The sequence below is a fragment of the Phascolarctos cinereus genome, unplaced genomic scaffold (assembly GCF_003287225.1).
Source record: "Phascolarctos cinereus isolate Bilbo 61053 unplaced genomic scaffold, phaCin_HiC Scaffold_726;HRSCAF=1367, whole genome shotgun sequence".
NCBI lineage: Eukaryota > Metazoa > Chordata > Mammalia > Diprotodontia > Phascolarctidae > Phascolarctos > Phascolarctos cinereus.
The window spans coordinates 276,594,027-276,614,840 of NW_027556098.1; the positions used below are offsets into that span (position 1 = coordinate 276,594,027).

A 20,814-nucleotide genomic window follows, 5' to 3' on the forward strand; every position below is an offset into this window, starting at 1 on the left:
CTGGCTTCAATCAGAATAACAAAGGAGTCCACGACATAACAAGGTTTAAAAGCCCCTGCTCTAACAACACACATCTTCAGAAGAGGACAAAGATGGATTCTGTAACCTTGCTAGGTATTTATTGTTTGTTTCCATGTAACTCATCATTTGATCAATATTCACAAATGTGCTGTTAATTTTGTTGCATTTAAGTCTTGCTCCTTAATTCCTTTCTGTTTAGGAGAGATATAGAACCAATTTAGGACAGCAGGACTATGCTCTAGAGACTATTGCCCCCAGGAAGGAGTTCCTGAGTCCTTAGGTGGTAGCCATAGAAACAAAAGGCAACAAAAGCAGCAAAAGCTTGTTATTTCATCACATGTGATCCTTGTCCCCAAGAAGCTTACTATATGGAACTGCACAGCAGCAAAGTTGATGAATCCAGATGATAACCGAAATGCACATACCACTTTAAAACTTATAAACTGTTTTATATACATTATCTCAATAGATTCTCTTGAAAACTCTGTGACTGGTATTAAAAATATTATTATACCCATATTATAGATGAAGAAATAGAGGCTCAAGGAGAGTGACTTGCCCATGGTTATAAAATTAACAAATATCCAAGACTGGATTTTAACCTAAGTGTTCTTGATTCAAAATCACTCCAAGTCATCTACAATATAAGAGGTGGGAGTGGGAAGTACCAATGGAAAAAGTGCCAAGAGTTAATAGCTGAGAGACAGTTGGTTCTGCTTAACCTTGACACTGTGACTTTGGCCCCAGCATTACACTAAATATTCTAGTTAAGATGGCTGCTTCTGCTGCCAATGTCAGGAAGTCTCACTTTTTAGATTCTAGGTTACTATATTCCTTTTATCTGCTTATTACTTAGTGGCAGAAATACCAGTCAATGCTTGGCTCTAGTAGGACAAAGATGGGGACGGGGGCAGGGGCTGCACACTCACCTGTGGGGTGTCCTGGTAAGGTGGCGGGGGGACATTCTGCGTGGCCATCATTGTCAGAGCTGGGGCTGGGGAGGCATGTTGCATCATGGGATTGATTCACATCGAGGACCTGTGGGTGGGAGAAATGGGCCACACCATTAACAACACCAAGCACTTGGAGAGCCCCCAGAGCCCAACAAGCCATTTTTCAAGGCTGGCCAGCAGTGGCTGGAGGCCCTTCATGAAGGGAGCAGTAGCTCTGTGTGTGTGTGTGTGTGTGTGTGTGTGTAAGTAGGAGTAGGGGTGGAGGGTGGGGTAAAGGAGGATTGCTATGCAATTTGTACATGAAATAAACAATATTCAAATCATATGCAAAGCAGCTGCACATTAGTAGCAATGCTTTGTTCATCAGCATTTCTGGCCTTGTGGATGGGTGAGGGGACAGACTGTAGCCTGGCTGATGGGAGTATAGAAAAATGGGGGATGGGAGACTCTGGGCAGCACCCCAAGCCCCCAGTGGCACTGATCCCTGCCATGTTCACAGCCCCTCTCCCAACTACTCTCTAAGGGAGGCTAGGGAATGTCCTGGAAGGAAGAACCCACTCGCATAGTTTTTTAGTTATCTCTATCCTGGAATCCCATGGCTCAAATTTCCTTACTCCTTCTGGGTCCCTCAGATATTTAAGTACGTTTGATTAACACTCTGGTGAAGAGGGGCAAAGGGAACGGGTCCCTTCTGCTATTCAATGACCATCTTGGGGTGGGACAGAGAAACTACAAAAATAACAATCGTAAGTCTTCAGTATAATAGAAAGACCGCTGGACCAAGAGCCAGGCAACCTGGGTCCTAATCCCAACTCTACCACTGATGGTCACTACATCTATCTTTTTAACTCCCAGATCCTTTAAGGTAGGCAATACAAGCATTATTATGCTCATTTTACAAATGAAGAGACTGGGGTGAATGCCCAACTTCCAAAGTACATAGGAAGAAAAGGGGAAGGTGTACCTCATCAATGTTGGGAAGGAAATATGGAAAAGAGAGACAGAGACAGACAGATAGAGACCATGCTAGGCACAGCTCTCCAAGTTCATTATTGTTTTGTGTGTATCTCTGAATATATGCATTTAAGAGTGTTTATATATATTTGTATACAAATATATATGTGTACTTTAGCTAGTAATTCAAGTCCATGGTGAGTAAATTGCACCCAAGGAGCCTCTGTAAGTAAAGCCAGCCTTGCAATACCATCCAAAGAAATAGAATGCTAGTCACAGCAGATACCCTGAAATATTTAGAAATGGAAACCACGGGGCTGGCTATATGACCTGACTGTACATGGGATGTGGGGATACCTAACCTCTCAGGGCCTTAGTTTGCTCAGCTGTAAAAACAAATAAATAAATAAAAAATAAGGCGATTCTAGTAGGTGATCTCAAAGATTCTGTCTAGCTTGTGATCTATAATCTATGAACCACAGTATAGAGCAATACTGGCCAATTTACCTACCATTCTTTGGGTCAAGAGATACCTTCTCCATTGATAAAGTACTGTGCTGAAATCTCCCTTCTCCCATAGCAGATGGAAGTCCTGTCCTTACCTTTTTTCATTTGTCCTAGACAAACTGAGATACTTGGGCTATGCCCTCCTTCCCAAGTACTTCCACATAGTTCCCAAACTGTGAAGGAAAAGTGAGGCATGAACTTTTAATGTGGATGTATACCCTTAAACAGAAGGTGCAAGATTCCCCAAAAGGCAATGAGGCGTTTATATATTGGCCTACAGGAAAACATACATATTTTGTACTTTTTCAGGAAGGAAGGGGGAACATTAGTAACCTGAGCTTCTAAATGATTCTGCTGCCTGATACCCTGCAGCATGTACCGAGTCTGGTTTGGGAAATGCATCCCACTACAGTTCCAAGAATGAGAAAGAGTTAAGAAATGGGACTTAATAGAGTTATTACATTGAAGGACTATTGCTTAGGAAATATAACATTGGACAAGTTCGCCTCTGGTCTTAAGCTGTTTCGAGAGGACTAGTGTCCAGAATTTAAAAATTATAGATGTGCCATGTTCTGCACTGATCACACCAAATCCGGAGTTCTAGTTGACACATTTGAGAATCAACATTGATAAGCTGGAGGTCCAGGAGGGCAACAGGGAAAGTGAAGGGCATTGTGATGAAAGGTTCATGCTTATGAGCATTAGTTGAAGGAACTGTGGTTGTTTGGCCTAGAGAAGAAAAGACTTCAGGGGAACACGATAGCTACCACAGGAAAGAGGGATTAGATATACTCAAATTGGCCCCAGAGGGCAGGACTAGAAGGAATTTTCAGGCAATGAAAAAAAACAAAAACAAATTGAGGCTCGATACAAAGAAAACCTGCCTAACAACTACAGCCATTGAAAACTGGAATAAGCCACCTTAGGAAGTGGTGTGTTCTCTCTCCCAGGATACCTAGAAGTAAAGACTGGATGGCTATTTGTAGGGCATATTGTAGAGTGGATTCTTTGTCATATCTGGGTTAGACTAGGGGGCCCTTGACATCACTTTCAACTCTGAAATTCTGTGACTTGGGGGTATCTTTTCTGAAGATTCCGTTTCCTCATCTGTAAAATGAAGAGATTTTACTAGATGATTTCTAAGGTTCCTATGATCCTACTGTGCACGTAGGGCATGAAGAAGTTTATATGTTCTGTTAGCCTCTCCTTCATTCCTACACAATATTCCAGCTCCGCATCTTTGATGGCTCAAAGAATACTCTAGAACTAGAGCAAAGATGTCCAAGAGTCTACCCTCTGTTGGATGGGCTTTGGAAAGGTAGGCACACTTGCTATACTATTATTGATGGAGCTGTGAATTGGACTAATCATTCTGGAAGAAAATTTGGAATTATACCTAAAAGTAAATAAAAAAATTGTTTTAAAAGGTGACCATGCCCAGAGATCCCACTGCTAGGCACATACTCCAAGTAGATAAAAAATGATAAAGAAATTGGGGTACCATATGCAAAATTTTCATAGCACTTTTTTTTTTAAGTATCAAAGCACTAGAAACAAAATAGATGCCCATAAACTTGGGAATAACTAAACAAACCGACGCACATTAATGTGGTGTAATATTACTGTGCTATAAGAAATGATGAATATGAAAAATTCAGAGAAGCACAGAACTGATGAACTGATGCAACATGAATTAAGCAGATCTAGGAAAACAATACACAAAATGACTACAAAAGCACAGATAGAAACATACAAAACTGAATACTGTGTAATAGGCCCCTCCTCCCCCTTTCTGTTGAAAATGGAGGGCTATGGGTGTGGAATATTACATATACTATCAGACTCAGTTGCTGTTTTGAATAGTTTCAATTAACTGCTTTTTTCCCCCTTTCTTTTTTATTCTTTGTTAGAAGAGACTGCTCTCTGCTGATGTATATAGGGGAGAGTAATGTATTTGAAAATAAAGGTGATATAAAACCAAGAGATACCACTACATTGTATTTTTTAATAATTTGTAGAGTGTTAAGGCTTGCAAAGTGCTTTACAGATATTATCTCATTTTACTCTCACAACAGCCTTGAGAGGAAGGCACTATGAATATCCTTATTTTACAGATGAGAGAACTGAGGCAGAGAGTTTAAGTGTCTTGACACGGGTCATAGCTAATAAACATCTTAGGCCAGACTTGAACTCAGATCTCCCTGACTCCAGGTACAGTGTTCCATCCACTGCGCCATGTTTTATGGTGCCTTTTAAAAAGAGTTGGCTCCTTGTCCTTATGATAAATCTATGCACCAGGCATAGTCTCAGGAAAATCAAGGATCAAGAAATAAGAAAGGAAGTGTAGAGGAGATTGTCGATAGTGTTAATTTTAAAATGACGGCCTCCTTTCATTCAGTCCTTTAAGCCCAGAAGGAAGTGCTTCGTTTGTGTCAGTAGTGGTGAGTAGGAGCTCTCCATAAGAACAGAGGGCAAGAGCAGAAAGGAATGGAGTTCCCCAGACACAGGAAGGAATCAAGTTAGACATTGGAAAGAACTTCCTAAGAGTGAGGTTAATTGGGAGACATTGGAAGGGGTATGGAATCTCCCTTCCCTACAAATAACACAAAAAGATAAATAATCTGAAAGAATTATGTAAGACATATTGAAGTAAGAGAGCAAAGGAAAAGTGACCTTTGGTTGAACCAGTGTATGTTTTTGCTATCAAGAGAGCCATTCTTGGGTAGTCACTAAGGAATGAAACTGTAGTATCAGTAGTCACCAGAAGAGGGAGTATGGGCCATAGGCCCTGGGGTTAGAAGTATTTACATTAACAGATTAGTTTTACCCCAGAAAAGAATAGCTAAGACCCCTTTCACCAAATCTCAGGTTTCAGGCTTGGGGTAGGAATTACCTGCCCAATAATTAAGAAAGAATCTAGGTACCCACAGGCTGATTTTATAGAGCAGGGATTCTAACCCAGGGTCCCTGAACTTATTTTTAATATTCTGATAACTGCTTTTCAGTATAATTGGTTTCATTTGTAATCCTACATATTTTATTTTATGCATTTATAAACATTATTTTGAGAAGGCTGTTACAATCTGACACAAAAAAAGATTAAGAAACTCAGGTACAGAGCTTGACAGTAGCAGAGCAAGAAGAAACATACTGCAGTGAGAAGGAATTGAATCACATGCAAAAGTCTATTCTCTGACTTCCAACTTGTTTTTGGTTTTGTTTTAGTGTTTTATTGATACTTTTATTTTTTCACACCACAATCACTTACCAGTAACTCCCAGAAGACTCTCTCTTATGACTACAACAAAATTAAGCAAAGCTGATGGTCACTACCACGTCTGAAAAAGTATACAACATTCTGAGTCTTGAGTCCCTCTCCTTTCTATCAAGAGGAAAGTATGACTTCTAACTGCTTTTCACTCATTCCAGATAATGAAAGATGCCTAGAGGAGTGATTAATATTTTGAAAATTATGATGAGTTGAGGTGTACTGCCTGGAAATGACTGGTGGTTGTAGAAATGGGCTAGATAAACCTCAGAAAACTCTGCCACCCATAATGCCAGTCCATGTCCAGATCAGGGTAGGAGCTTATACTTTTACTTCTAGGTAACAGGCAGAACGTCTGCCCCTTAGAACTCTGTCCAAGTGTCCTGACCAGAACAGTTCATCAATGCACTCTTGATGGAGATGTGATTTGGTCCAGCCCATTCAGGAAAGCAATTTGGAACTAAATCCCAAAAGTCACTAAACTGTGCATTCCCTTTGATCAGCAAAACCACTAAGCAAAACTGTACTCCAAAGAGATCAAAGAAAAAGAAAAAAGATCCATAATATAAAAATATTTATATTAGCAAAGAACTGGAAACTAAGGTGGTACCCATCAACTAAGACACTGGCTGAATGTAATGGAATAATACTACACTAAATGACAGGACAAAAAAAAGGGACAACTTCTTTGAAACCTGGGAAGACATGCATGAACGGATGCAGAGTGAAGTGAGCAGAACCACACAATGATAACAATGTTATATAAAAAGAAACAACTTTGACAGACTTAAGAACTTTGATTAATGCAAAGAAAAAACACAATTTCAGAAGACAGATGACGATGGAGAGATGATGGGCTCCAAATCAAGAATAAGACACATATTCAGATAAAGTCAATGAAGGATTTGTTTTACTTGACTATGTATATTTGCTTCATGAGTTTTCTTTTCTTTTCCTTCTTTTTCCCTCTCAATTTGGGGTGGGGAAAGGTAGGTAAAAGGTAGCCCAAAAATAAAAAAAGAAAACAAAAAGAGAAGGACTGAAGTACTAAAAAGAAGAGGCCAGAAAGAATGATAAACAAGTAGGACAGCTTTGAAAGTTCCATATTGAATTTATTCTATATTTAAAAAGAAAAAAAAAGGCTGTACATAATAAGAACTCATAGCTTCATGTACAATTACGTTTTCTGTTCTGCTATATAAATTTACATAGTAGAACAGTAGCTCCTTTTTCGATATTTATTAAGGTCGAAATAAAAAAATAAATTTAAAAAAGTTTACTAGCCTGTCTTAGGAAGGTATCTGGCCTCCATGCTGTCCACAGGCTTCCCTCCCCACCCTCAATATGTTTCCTAGGTACGAAAAGCACAGCAGGCAAATCTATAAATGGAAGATGAGAGAAACAATTTAGCATAATGAAAATTTGCTGACAATATACATATATTAAAGGATTGTGGATATTTTACCATACTTTCTTTCAAAATAGCTATGCTTTCTTCAGCAAAGGTGCTTGTTTCACTGAGAGATCAAAAACCTCCATGCCTTAGGAGATACCCCTTGTGGGTCACCTAATGGCCAACCTTGGATAATGATCTCTGAACTCGCCCATACTGATTGTCAGACAACTGACACACACAGTCCATGTAATTAATGTCTTTGGAGATTAATAGGACCTGCCAAAAGCTTGTGCTGTTCTGACAGGGTCTTCACAAACCCAAGAGACTGGTCCAAGGTCATATAGGTAAAGGAAGGATTTGAACCCAGATCCTCAGACTCCAGAGCCATTACCCTTTCTACTGTACCATGGCATTTGTTAGAAGTTATATTAAAAAATGAAAGGTGACTTTTAAATACTGAATATACCAATGAGTTAGAAGAAATAATAAACTCTAACTCCATAATTTCTATAAAACAAATACTTTTTTTCCCTCAGTGATACATTAGACATACTAATGATCAAGAGGTGAGAGTAGAGGAATAGGATTTTCCTCTTGGTAGTAGAACTCGGGCAGTCCAGAGATCTAATTCTTTCTATCTCCTTCCCTCCATCCATTTATTTCTCACAACATCTCTCTCTCTCCAGCCCTGATTTGCCAGGTCCACAGCACAGAACTAGGCGTACTTGCACATATGCACTGACAAACAGGTCCAGAAAAATAACAAGCTCGTTAGGAGGAGAGCTCATTAGGACTTGTTGACATGAAACCCATTAGGCCAATTAACATTCCATTAACAGCTTAGGGCACCAAGGGGGTTAATGCTGTCCAGCAGTAATGGGGCCAGGGGTGTTGGGGTTGGGGGCTTTGGGCTCAAGGATGAGAAACAAAGTCTAATTGGGAGTTCTCCAGCCAGCTGGCCATGCCAGCCTTCCATTCTCCTGTTATGCTCTGATCCCTAGTGCAACTCAGGCTAAGCAGTAATTTGTGCTTGCAGGGGGGGAATGGGGTAGAGAACACAACTCTTCTTCTGTTCCCCAACTACTCACCTAAGTTTAAGGAAACTGATGCTGATGAGGCCTAAAGAAAGAATGTGGAGGTACACTCCACACTTTCCCTGATCCAGACAAAGCACTGCTTCTCTACCAGATTGAGTCTCTCACTTCCCTAGACTGCCAGTGGCTTTCTGGAGTCCAGAGTCTCTGATCAAGGCTGGGTAAGTCCTTGGAGAGACTGAAACTACCAGGCTATAAAGCCTCATCCACTTGATCATTGTCAGAATATAGAACCAGAGGACTAGGGAAGAGGACCAGGATTGGGTCTCTTTTCCGTATAGTAGGCTGAGAATTGATGCCCAGGGCTTGAGACTTAGCAACCTTAAGAAATCTGTCTGCAATTCCACAATGTAAGGCTTGAATGAAGCCATATAATCTCACTTTTTATGGAAACTTCATGACCCTCATAATCTGTCTGGCTCACTGGAAACTGTGACCCTCACAGTCTGTTTGGCTCACCAACAGGAGCAATTAGAAGGAATCATCATTGGGTATGACTATGTGAACATCAGCTGGGCAAGATAGAGGGATGAGTGAGGGATGAGACAGCGAGAGAAAGAGGGTAAGAGACAAATATGTCTGGTCATAGTCTACATTTTTACATGCTTTATAGATATTCATGAACTCACTTGATATCCTTATGAGAATGATGTTGATGTAGGACAGAGATTATCCTCATTGTACAAGGGATGAAAAAGAGGCTCAGAGAATTTACAGGACTTGCTTAAGATACCAAGGCTCCTAAGTGGTGGAGCTGGGTCTGAAACCCACATCTGACTTGTAATTGGAGGCAGAAAAGGAGAAGAAAAGGAAAAAGGGGAGGGAGAAGAAGAGGGGGAGGAAAAGAGACAGAGAAACAGGGCATGGGGGCATTTGTAGGGACAGAAAGAATCGGGGACAATAAAAGTGAAACAGGGATAAAACATGCACAAAGACAGAGGAACAGAAAACTCTTAGCAGACAAGTTTTCACTGGCCAATGCAATATTTCTCATATTTCTCCTTCTCTTGAAATAGACCATGGAACAAGCTGATAATGTCACTCTCCTTCTCTGGGCCTCAGTTTCCTTACACGTAAAATGAGAGGGGTAGAACAAATTACATATAAGGTCCATCCTAGTTCAAAGATTCGATAATTAGACCTTGGCATATTTTTTAAGGAGAGAATAGGGAAGCTTCATTCTTAAATCCAGAAGCTCTGAGCTCCTTCTCCCCCATAGCTGGGGGGGGGGGGGGAGAAAGAAGGGCAGCGAGGAATAGTCAGGTGACTCCTTTAGAGCCAGGCTCACCTCCCCACCCAGATGCCCTCTAACTCCCTAGCTATGGCCCTCCCCCCTACAGGGGCAAGCTCTGAAGTCTAGACAGATTCGTGGGGGGTTGAAATAATACAGAAAACTCAGCTGGAGAGAGTAACTGCCCTCCCCCCAGTATTAGTAACCTGTCTGGCTTCAACTTTTCCCTCTGGAGCAGCTGTCTCAACCTTGGTGCAATCCCATTTATTTTCCATCAGTGGAGAATGCTGGGCCAAATTGATACTTTGTCTCCTGACGACTCCCTTCCAGCCCAACGCCAGCAGGTGGCACTACAGAGCCCTGTTTTAATTGCATTATATAATGTAACCTGTTTACTAAATCTTGTAATCAGTCGCCTCAGGATTTACAGCTTCTGATGTGTATGGAGAATTGGACTTCAAGTCAAATATAAAAACAAATAAAAATGAGAGGCAGCTGTTGCTGATAGTGTGATATTCATTTTTTGGAAACAAATTCACCCTAGTGCTATAAATTATGCCTAGAAAAAAGTGTTGTTGGTGGGAAGGAGTTGGCTAGGTCTCCACTGCTGGCAACTTAGAGCGATGAATCTTGAAATAACGGTGTCAACCTGTCACTGATTTCATGTGACTCTGTGGATTTATCTAAAGAAATGCGGGTGCGACACACACACACACACACACATACACACACACACACACACACACCTCTGCTACAAAACCAGCAATGCTGAGAATCAAGGAGATAGAAAGAGTTGAGTTTGGTACAACTTTAAATGGTCACAAAGACTCAACAAATGGAGATACTGGGACGGGAAGGAAAGGAAAGGAAAGGGCTTTTATATAGTGCCTACTATGTGTCACGTACTGTACAATTAAAATTTCTTTTTCAAACAAATATGATCTCATTTGATACTCACAAATCCAACCAAGGATTGTGCTTTTATTGTCCCCATCTTACAGTTGAGGAAACTGAGGCAGAGGTTAAGTGACTTGCCCAGGCTCACACAGAAGATGTGCCATGGGCTAAAGGGCACACAGGAGCCTGGGGTAGGGATGGACACTGGGATAAATTCCTTAGGATAGGGTAAATTTTAGAGTATGGGGAAGGACATTCCCATAGGTCAACTAGCTAAAAAAAATCACACGCCCTGAAGGTGGAAGTTAAGGGGACAGATTCCTTGGTAGAATAGAAAGAACACTACATCTAGAGAGAGGATCCCTGGATTTAAAGCTCTAAGGGTTAGTACAGATCATTGATTCTGATCTCTTTATTTTACAAAAGAAGAAAGCAGGATCCAAAGGCTAAGTGATTTGCTGAAGGTCACACAGCAATAAATAGCAGAGCCAGGATTCAAAATAAGTTCCAAACCCAGTGATCTTTCCAGTAAAACCATGTTGCCAGAGAGACCTGGTTTCACATTCGGTAGGGCTGGTTCAGCTGCTTGGACAAGTCATTTTCCTTTCCTGAGTCTCAGTTTCCTTAAGTGTAAAATGAGGGAGGAAGGTCAGATTAGATGATTTTTAAGGTCTAAATCCCATGATCCTATAACAAAGCAAGCACTGTTCCATTCCCCCTCCTACCCCACCCCCCAACATACTCAGGACCTAGAGGAAGCTTCCTTGTATTATAGAGGAGGGGAACTAAGGAGTGGAAGTCCTCCAGCCCAACATCAGAATCAGTAACAGTGGCAGCTTCTTTTTTTTTTTTAAAGGCAATTGGGGTTAAGTGACTTACCCAGGGTCACACAGCTAGTAAGTGTCAAATGTTTGGTCTGAGGCCAGATTTGAACTCAGGTACTCCTGACTTCAGTGCCGGTGTGCTATGCATTGAGCCACCTAGCTGCCCCGCCTTTTTTTTTTTTTTTTTTTGGTGAGGCAATCAGGGTTAAGTGATTTGCCTAGGGTCACACAGATAGTGTCAAGTGACTGACGCCGGATTTGAACTCAGGTCCTGCTGAATCCAGGGTCGGTGCTCTATCCACTGTGCCACCTAGCTGCCTCTAAATTTTTTATTTTTATTTTTTAGGCAATTGGGGTTAAGTGACTTGTCCAGGGTCACACAGCTAGTAAGTGTCAAGTGTTTGGTCTGAGGCTGGATTTGAACTTGGGGTCCTCCTGACTTCAGCACCCAAGTGGCAGCTTTTTTTCTGGCACCTGGAACAGTAAAAATCCTGAAAACCCTGAGCCAGAGCTGATTTTCAGTGGGGCTCTGGGGAACAGGGTGAGTCAGGAGCTCAGGAGCAATAGAGATGGAGGCAGCATCTACATTTAGATGTCTCACCCCTTCCCTGTAGGCTTTGGAGGTTGGTAAGCCAAAGCAGACTGCAGAGTCCCTTGATTATACACCTAGGCCTGCCACAACTTAATGCTTTCATTAATTTACTGGGCCCTAGCGAGCATTCAGTTTGGCAGAAAGCATCTCAGTGATCCCTGAAGGCTGAATCTTCCAGGGTAGATGACCTCTCCCACAGCCAATCAATATCAATCAATCAAAATTTATTAGGAGCCTAGTATGTGCCAGGCACTGGATTTACAAAAAGAGCCAGTCCTCAAGAAGTTCACAATGGCCCAGCCTCACAAGGAAGGTCCTTTGGATATAGGACTTTGCCTGGCTTGCCTCATTCAGTCTACTCCACATAACCTTCCTTGTACTCTGGGTCCCCAAGTAGAGAATGTTGGGTCCCTGCAGACTCTAAGCACAGGCAATTAAGCTACAAGCACAAATACTTACTCTATGTTCTAGGCACTACATGTGCTGGATGCTGAGGATACAAAAACAGAAGTGAGACTATCTTGGCCATCAGTGTACTTTCTAGAACAAAGGGGGCATGCAGGCAAGTGCAGGTAGGACCCCTAGGCTCCTCCAGCAGCCCCTTAGTTCTCCCACTAGTCACCCTTGATCTTGTGGGCAGTCTCCTATAGAAGTGTACCCTGCGATCATCCTGCCTGTCCTCTGGAGAAGAGACAATCTTAAACTCCAGCTAAAGACTTCTATTTTGTCTTCCCTTAAAGACCTTAATCTCTCCCTCCCTCTTTCTGCACCAAGCTCCCTATTCTTCAGAAGAGGAATGGGAGGGGTACAAAAGTATGACCCTAAAGAGGAACTGGGAGATACATTAAGGACTCTGAATATTTCAGTTCTGGGGGCCTCCACTTCCTTCACTTTCGCTGTCCTCATCCTTTCTCCCACCATCCCCAACCAATTTTCTTTTTTGCCCTGTAGACAGAACAACAAAATATTCAATATGAATCTAGGACAATGGACCATTTCCCCTCTTATTGCTCTGATTATTTGGCTAAGTAAAAAAAAAATTCCTATAATTACTGAAAAAGGAACTTATTTCTGAAGTTTGGATGCAAGAGGAGTGGAAAGGAGTCATTTCCTGCTCCTCATCTCTACCTCCACCTCTCAGTTATCAAGCATGATACAGAGGCAGCATGACACTGCTAAAGCACAAGAAAGAAAGTCCTTGGACCTCAGACACAAGTTATGTGACCCTGGGCAAGTCACTTAATCTATCTCATCTTCAGATTCCTCATCTGTGAAGTGGGTAGATTAATAGCACCTAATTCATAGTATTGTTGCAAAAATTAAAGGAGATATGATATATACAAAAGCATGTTGTAAATCTTAGAAGTACTACATAAATGTGAGCTATTAATAACAACTTTTGGGGTAGGGGTGTGGATAAGGATTGATGAGCCACTCACCATCTTGACCAGGCAGAAGACAGTGAAGTCTTGAAAGTAATACCAGATAAGATACCTCTCCATGAGAAAACGCTACTTAGTCAAGCAGTGTTCTAGGAGGTGAACCCTCCCTACCAGAGTATATGAGTAATGGCCTATCAGAAATCAGTGTCATCCTTCATCTGCCCTTATCCAAAACCCCAAACTTCCACATGTGACAAAGCCCAGTTTCTCTACAGTGGAATTCTTGTGGAATTCTTGTCATCTTATCATATTCATTGACTTCAGAAATGATTCTGTTCCTTGTGATCTCCCTGCAGAACTTCAATCTCTGGAGATGGAAAGGGTTCAGGAGCTCAGTCCTCTGGTCCTCCTCTATCACTTTCCATTTCTTGCCCTACCCTTACCCCTCCCCATCCCCAGTTCCCACAGGGCCTAGCTGCCTGACACTTCCTGGGCCTCTCTCCTCCTTGCCTGAGCTGTCATACACCTTTTCTGGCTTCAAAAAGCAGCTGATATATTTTACAAACTGAAACAGCAATTTAATTCCCCCTGATAGCGGCAATTGTCCATTAGATCTTCCTACTGAGGAGCTTAACAATAATTCCTTTCATCCAACTGCTTGCTTCTTCTTGATCTGAGAATCAATCCCATAAATAGCAGGCAAGAGTTTTCACATTACTTTCCCCCTCCAGCTTTTAGCATTTTGATGAAGATTCTCATCTCCTCTTTAAGCACTTAACAACTTGGCATTTTTTCCCCCTTGGTTCCTTTAAACAAAACAAAAAACTGAAAGGAAGCCTTAGCGTTCCTTTCAGATGGAGCCTTTGGGCTCCATCCCACCTGGCAGCAGGAGGTGAGCTGTGATAACCTCTCCATGCCCTGGAAAAAGGCTCTAGAGATGACTTCTCCCCTGAACTCTGAATTCCCAATCTTCAGATCAACCCAGAAGTCTAGCCCTTTTGGCAGGGATGAATCATATTCCGAGCTCTTCATCTTTTTAAGGAGACCCCTTCTTCTGTCTCTGCACCAAAGGAAATCAGCCTGACTCTCACAATTACTACTTTGATGTAGCTAGGCTATACGGTAGCCCAAAGGGTCCTAGTCAGTCTGACCTCTTGCTCTGCCTGCATTGCCCCTGGGCTGGACCCAAAGCATGGCATAGCAACTACTGCAGCCCACATTTGTTATCAGCAGTACTGAGCTGTCTGTAGTCCTCTGCCCAGCCCATCCTCCAAATAACATGCATTTGGGCTCAGAGGACCTGAGACTGTATTCCAGCTTTGCTATTTACTGTCTTGCTACCCTGGGCAAGTCACTCAGACTCTTTGGGACTCAGTTTCCTCCTCTGTAAAATGAGGGAAGGGGATGGATGAGTTGAGCCCTGAGGTCCCTTCCTGTTCTTTATCTATGATTTTATGAGCCTAGAGACTAACAGCACTAGGGAAGAAACTCTGTTCTTCCTCTGCATAAACTGAAAATGAATAAGACTAGAGGGGAGAGGAAGTGGAGTGCAGGATAGGGGAGGGGCTTATTACCTTCATTTCATTCTCTTTTTCTTTCTTTCATTCTTTTTTTTGCCCCATGGTGGTGGTGGTGGGGGGTGTGACAGTAAAGGAGGTGGGGCAGAAAAGAGGCTCCATCTCTCCTTTGGGAATGACAGACAGGGTAGATTGCCAGGGCGTCTGGGAGCCCCAGGGTCCCTGCTCCCCATCTCCTGAGGGATATGGGACACCATCATGTGTTCCATTGTCTGTACACACAGTGAGAAACAAATCTAAAAATGAACCCGGGGACTGAAATCCCCCACGACAGCCCTGATTCCCAGGTTTATTGTTATTTGCTGAAAGCTGACAGCAGACACAGTGAATGGGAACCGTGCCGAGAAAACAACACTGGTCCTCACCCCTGAGGCTCACAACTCAGCAGAGACAGACAAACAACTCAGACACCCGGGAATCAGAATCCAAAATCCCCTGGCCTGAAAGGGTTAGGGCAGCTAGCTACCTCCTCAACACCTATGTCATCACACCTCACCACTTGCCATATCAGCCCTTCACCCCCTCCTCTTCCTTTCCCCTAAGGGCTGCAGGGAAGGTTCCACTTCTCAGGGGGTCAGGAGAGGAGGCAGGAGTAGGACACTTAAGGGCATAATGGAGATAAAGAAAGGGAAAGAGAGGGCTGAGTCTACAGCTATGGGAGCCAACCTGAAGGCAGAAGAGGGACTTAGCACAAATACATTTTGTAGAGGGTTGGTGAGGAAAAGACCTGAAAGCTGAAGCTGAGTCCACTCTCACCCACGGAATTAAACAGTCTCTGCAATCCCTCACTGCCTAGAGATTTTCATAGAACCAGAGGTGAGTAGGCTCACAGATTTAGAGCTGGAAGGGACTGCAGAGGTCATGTTGTTTAACTGCCTCATTTCACAGATGAGGAAACTGAGATCCAGAGAGGTAAGTGACTTGGCCAAGGTCCCAGAGATTATAAGGGACTGAGCCAGGACTTGAAACCATATCCCTCTGATTCCAACTCCAGCTCTGCTTTTATTGCCCTGCACTGCTTCAGAGCCTGTGTCTAATACCATCTTTCAAACGTAATCAAAAAACATTTTACTGCAGCCTACTTTATTCAACACACGGGGTTACATAGTGGGAGATTCAAGGATAAAGAAAACTCTTTCCCAGACTCTTAGAATCCTCTTCTGTCATCAAGTCTATTGCCTGTCTCCAAAATGGCACAGGATTCAGTGCGGCTACCCATCACACTATCTTGGTTTTTCTCTCTTGTAAAACACTGGTTCACGGTTCGGGAAGTTAAACCCTCTCTGGGCTCAATTTTCCACCCGCAGTGTTTCCTGTGATTCCGCTGTCCACCTCAAGGATGCCCTTTTCCTATCTAGAATGACCTCCTCACTCCTGGCTGCTTGTCTAAACTCAAAACATCCTTCAATGTTAAGTTCAAATTCCATTTCCTCTGTGAAGTATTTGTTAATGTCCTGAGCCTTCAGTGACATTTGCCTCCTCTGCCCTCATGTGAACAAATACAAAGGGAAGAGTAATGGATTTAGAAAGGGAGTATCTTTGTTCACAATCTGGCTCTTCCACTTCATACCTGAATAATATTTAGCAAGTCCCTTGACCTCTGGAAGCCTCAGTTTTTCATCTATAAAATGTGGTGGTCGAACTAGATGACCTCTAACGTCTTTCTACTTTAAATCTATGACCCTGATATTACATCTATAGAAAGCACTTACTGTCTATGCTATTCATCTGGGCATTTATGTAGTGCCCTGTACTGTTAACTGTATTTTCATATATACATGTTCTATCAATCCAAAAAGATTATAAGATCTTTTAGGACAGGGACTATGTCTTATTCTTCATATTTCCCCCCGCCCCCGCTCCCTCATTGGCCCTAACTGAGACACTTTTGTTTTTTGTTCAGCCATTTCAGTCATGTCTGACTCTTCATGATCCCATTTGGGGTTTTCTTAGCAAAGATATTGGGGTGGTTTGCCATCTCCTTCTCCAGCCCATTTTACAGAGGACAAAACTGAAGCAAACAGCATTAAATGGCTTTCCCAGAGTCACTCAGGTAATAAATGGCTGAAGCCAGATTTGAACTCGGGAAGATAAGTCTTCTTGACTCCAGGCCTGGCACAATAGCCACTTCACTATCTAGCTGTCCCCATAATAGTAATAGCTTATACTTATATAGCACGTTAAAATTTACAAAGCAGCTTCCTGACAACAACTCTGTGAGGCAGATAGGGCAGATATTATCATCCTTATTTTACAGAGGAGGAAAATCAGCTGCTGCTTAATAAAGATCTAGAATTAAACCCTTAGATCTGGAAAAGAAAAAGGAGAGTTCTTCTAGCTCCTCCTATGTTACCAATAAGGAAATATGCTTGACTGACTGGGGTGGGGTTGGGGGGGAAGACATGGAGAGAAAAGAGTTGCCTATCCCAAGCCCCCTTAGTTATGTTGACCATGAGTCTAAAGAGTGAGTCCTAAGGAAAATGAGAGGACCCTTGGTGGTCACAAAGGGATAAAAAGGGATTAAAAATGAAGGACTGATCTCAAAGTGAACATGAAGGCAGGACAGGTGTTGCCAAGACTGAGGAAAGAACAGTGACGTGGTTGGAACACAGCTGCAGACGCTTGTAAGAGCTTCCCAGCATGACTCAATGCCGCATTCTCAGGTGGAGCTGAGGGGGAGAGTAAACCAGGGTCCAGTCCAGGTTCAACAGCACACTAGCATATAAGATCTGCAGCAGTAAGATTGGCGATGAGCGGGAGAAAGGCTCCTCCTAAGGGTGTCTAAGTCCCTTTGTTCTCAACACTGGCTGAACTCAGAGGGAAGGAGTCAGGAAAATCTGTTGGGTTTTGTTTTTTTCCTTGAATTCTCTAAAGGAGAGCTTACTGAGAAAAAGAATATAGTCATGCTATAGAGGGATAGAGGGAAGGATGGGCAACTACTGACAAAGAATGGTAGAAGAATGCATTCCTAGTTGATTGCTTCACAAAAATTTGAGTAAGAAAAATCACCTGTTCCAAGTTTCTGTTGTGTGTTATCACTTCCTCTGGGCTAGAGGATCATCCTTCCCATTGAACAAATATCCCTTTCCTCTTTCTAATTCCCACCCTCTACAAAGAAGTTCAATGACAGAGAAAAGGCCCCGTATCTACCAAAATACTCAAACCAGCACTTTTTGTGATAGCAAAACACTGGAAACAGAAGTGAGTATTCGTTACTTGGGGAATCACTGAACAAATTATCGTAGATCAATGTAATGGAATGTCATTATTTTATGAAGAACTCAGAGAAACACAGGCAGACATATATGAAGCGATACACTGTGAAGTAAGCAAAACATAGAGAAGAGTATGAGAATATCTGTCATGTGAAGAACACTACAGCTCACCTAGAAAGAAAGGTGAACTCAAGAAGTTCAACAAACACATCAAACAGCCTAGAACAGAGGCTTGATATCACGATGAAAGGAGGTTTCAATTATCTAGACATCTGCTGGAGTGCTCACTGCTAAAAGCAGAGCAACTAATGACTCCTTAACTTGTTAAATTATAATTTCATCTTTTAAGAGGTGGAAGAACCAATGGGAAATTCTATTCTGGATCAGATCCTCACTAACAGCGAACTTATTGGTGAGATAGAAATGATAGGAAATGTAGGGCGATGGGCAAACTAATAGCTTGAGAAGGCTCAACCTTAGATCTATTCAATGCCTTCCCCTAGTTCCTCACAATAAAAAGTATTAGCCAAGTCCATGTGGCACAGTTCTTAGAAAAATCCAAAAGTTAAGTTTTCCATGAGGATCTGGGCCTGTCATAACTATTGAGACGGGAGGTTATATTTACCTCTAAAAACATGGTCATGCCACATAAGAAAGACATCATTTTATAAAATTTTCAAAAGTACTTTATCATGGTACATGCAAAGGGCTATCACAAAACAAAGACAATAAAAAAGATAGGGGAAAAAACTGAGCTTCTCTTAGAGGAAAATTGGGCTTCCAATAAGAAACCCAATAGGAACCTGGGGTTGAATGGAGGTCACGCCTTACTTTCACGTGAGGAATCAATGGTCAGTTCCTATTTATGTATGTATGTATGCATGCATGTATACATGCACATAGGGAACTCCAATTTTCTCTAGTAGATCTTCGCAACAACACTCTAGGGAATTCCAGGTGGAGGTTAGAGCTTACTGCTCAATGGGATAAGCAGGTTATCTTAAAAATGAATCAAACAAACCCAGAAAGGCCTCAAAAAAGCACAGGGCTACTAAAAAGGAATTAAGCACTTAGGGTTGATTACTCAAGATCTTTACACCATCGAGATCTGTATGCCATTGCAAGACAAGCAGGCTAGATCTGCTGAAAAGTAAAACAAACATCCACGTGGATGATCTCCTACAGTATATTCTAGGGATACAGTATCTATACTGCTCATATGATCTTCCACACTCATAATTGGCCAAGTAGTATCACAAAGATCAGTACATAAGCATTCAACCATATAAAAGTTTTCTCATAGAAACTGATTTGACTTGAAAAAGAAATATACCAGAAAACTGACTGCCACATAAGACTGAGAAAAAAACAAAAGTACTATTTTTTTATCCTGTGGACCCCTGGAAAACTATCATATCTAAGAAAGGAAGTGCCAAATAGAGGATTTTTCCAATGGATCACTGTAAGTATTTGGGGTACCCACAATAAAACCTGGATAAGCCCCACAGTGTGCTTACCTTTAATAGTCATCTAGTAGACACAAGTAGCTGAAAGTGAGAGCATTTATTAAGACAGCGTAATATGAACAATAACTATAAAACACGGTCCCATCCCTTCACAACATAAATCTTGAACACACTCTTTCACAAATGCACATAATACCAGTGGGAAGAATGGGCACAAACAGAGCACCTTGGTAGAAAGGCACAGGTATAGGGAACATTGGTCGCCAAGATAACTTATGTCTCCAGTACCGCAGGATGCCGATATCTTTTTTTTTTTGACGGTGTGGGCATAATGTACCATCACTTCCTACCCCTTTGGTACAGCACCTCTGCTGGGCAGGTCATTTATGTAGGTTCCTTGGCCTACCTATTCCTGCAGCTGAACTACTAATTGTCACGACTAACTTTTTCTTGGATCCATTAGTTGGGTCTTTTTCGTACTGTCAGGGATGCCACCTCTTGGGGACTCCCTCATTGATTCGACTGCTCTCTGTTCCTTTGCTGAATCCAGCATCTCCTTCTGCTAGCCAATGGCAAATAAGCCTTTTGATTCCAACAGGGAAAACTTCTTCCTACCTCCTAAAGGAGTATAGGCATTATTATTATTTTTTGTACTTTACTTAACTCACTGATGCCTTGTTATCTATTACCTGTCCCTTCTGTGATTTAATCAACTGGACTTGGGAGAAAGTCCAGGGGCCCCTGACTGATCTTCTACACACCACTTTTAGCTGTACTACAGAAAAGAAGATTGAAAAAAAAAAGTAAAACAAACATAAAAATACAACACAACACCAAAAAACACACAAAAAACATGGCTTCGGGTGCATGAGAAAATTATGACCAACCACAGAGAGTATGCAGAACTACTCAGGCTTCTTTTGCTTCTCATTTTTTGTCAACAAGATTGAGTGCTAGATTAGAAAGGACAGAACAAAAATAGCCACCAAGGAATTAAGACCAAAGATAAGCAAGGCGTAGTATCAGAGTACCTAGTTGCCAAGGATAAATTCAAGCAACCTGGCTCAGATGAGCTAAATCCTACAGTACTGGATGGGGTGGGAGCAATACTACAATTTCTTAAACTAATGAAACGAAGGCTAGTTTTCCATAAAAGGTATCGAAAATGTCCCTGATATTTTGATTGGCTCAGGGGACTAAAGGTTTGCGCAGCTGCTTTCTGGTCCCTTAAGTACGAAACAACCATGAGGAGTCTCAGCTTCACTTGGAGGCTTGCAGGGCAGACTATAATGGGCAACTCAGAGGCAGGGGAGCTTTACTCAACCATGTCAACTTATGGTGTCCTTAATGCATATCCTTGTTGAATATCCTTTCCTTCCTATGGATAAGTAAATCTTCCTTTGTTAACTGTTGACTGACCCATGAGGGTTTCATTTC

General features: G+C 42.0%; 1 protein-coding gene across 5 annotated transcripts in view; it reads right to left on the reverse strand.

The window, feature by feature from the left end:
• Positions 1 to 20,814, reverse strand: part of PKNOX2 (PBX/knotted 1 homeobox 2) — a 346,894-nt gene that overhangs the window by 105,028 nt on the left and 221,052 nt on the right. For 4 of the 5 annotated variants that reach the window (XM_078147127.1, XM_078147125.1, XM_021000679.2 and 1 more), the window contains one exon: positions 951 to 1,059. The exons of the other annotated variant lie outside the window; for it this stretch is intronic. In XM_078147127.1, the coding sequence (XP_078003253.1) occupies positions 951 to 1,037 (87 nt within the window). In that variant the 5' untranslated portion in view covers positions 1,038 to 1,059. The remainder of the gene's footprint in view (positions 1 to 950; positions 1,060 to 20,814) is intronic. 5 annotated transcript variants of the gene reach the window in all.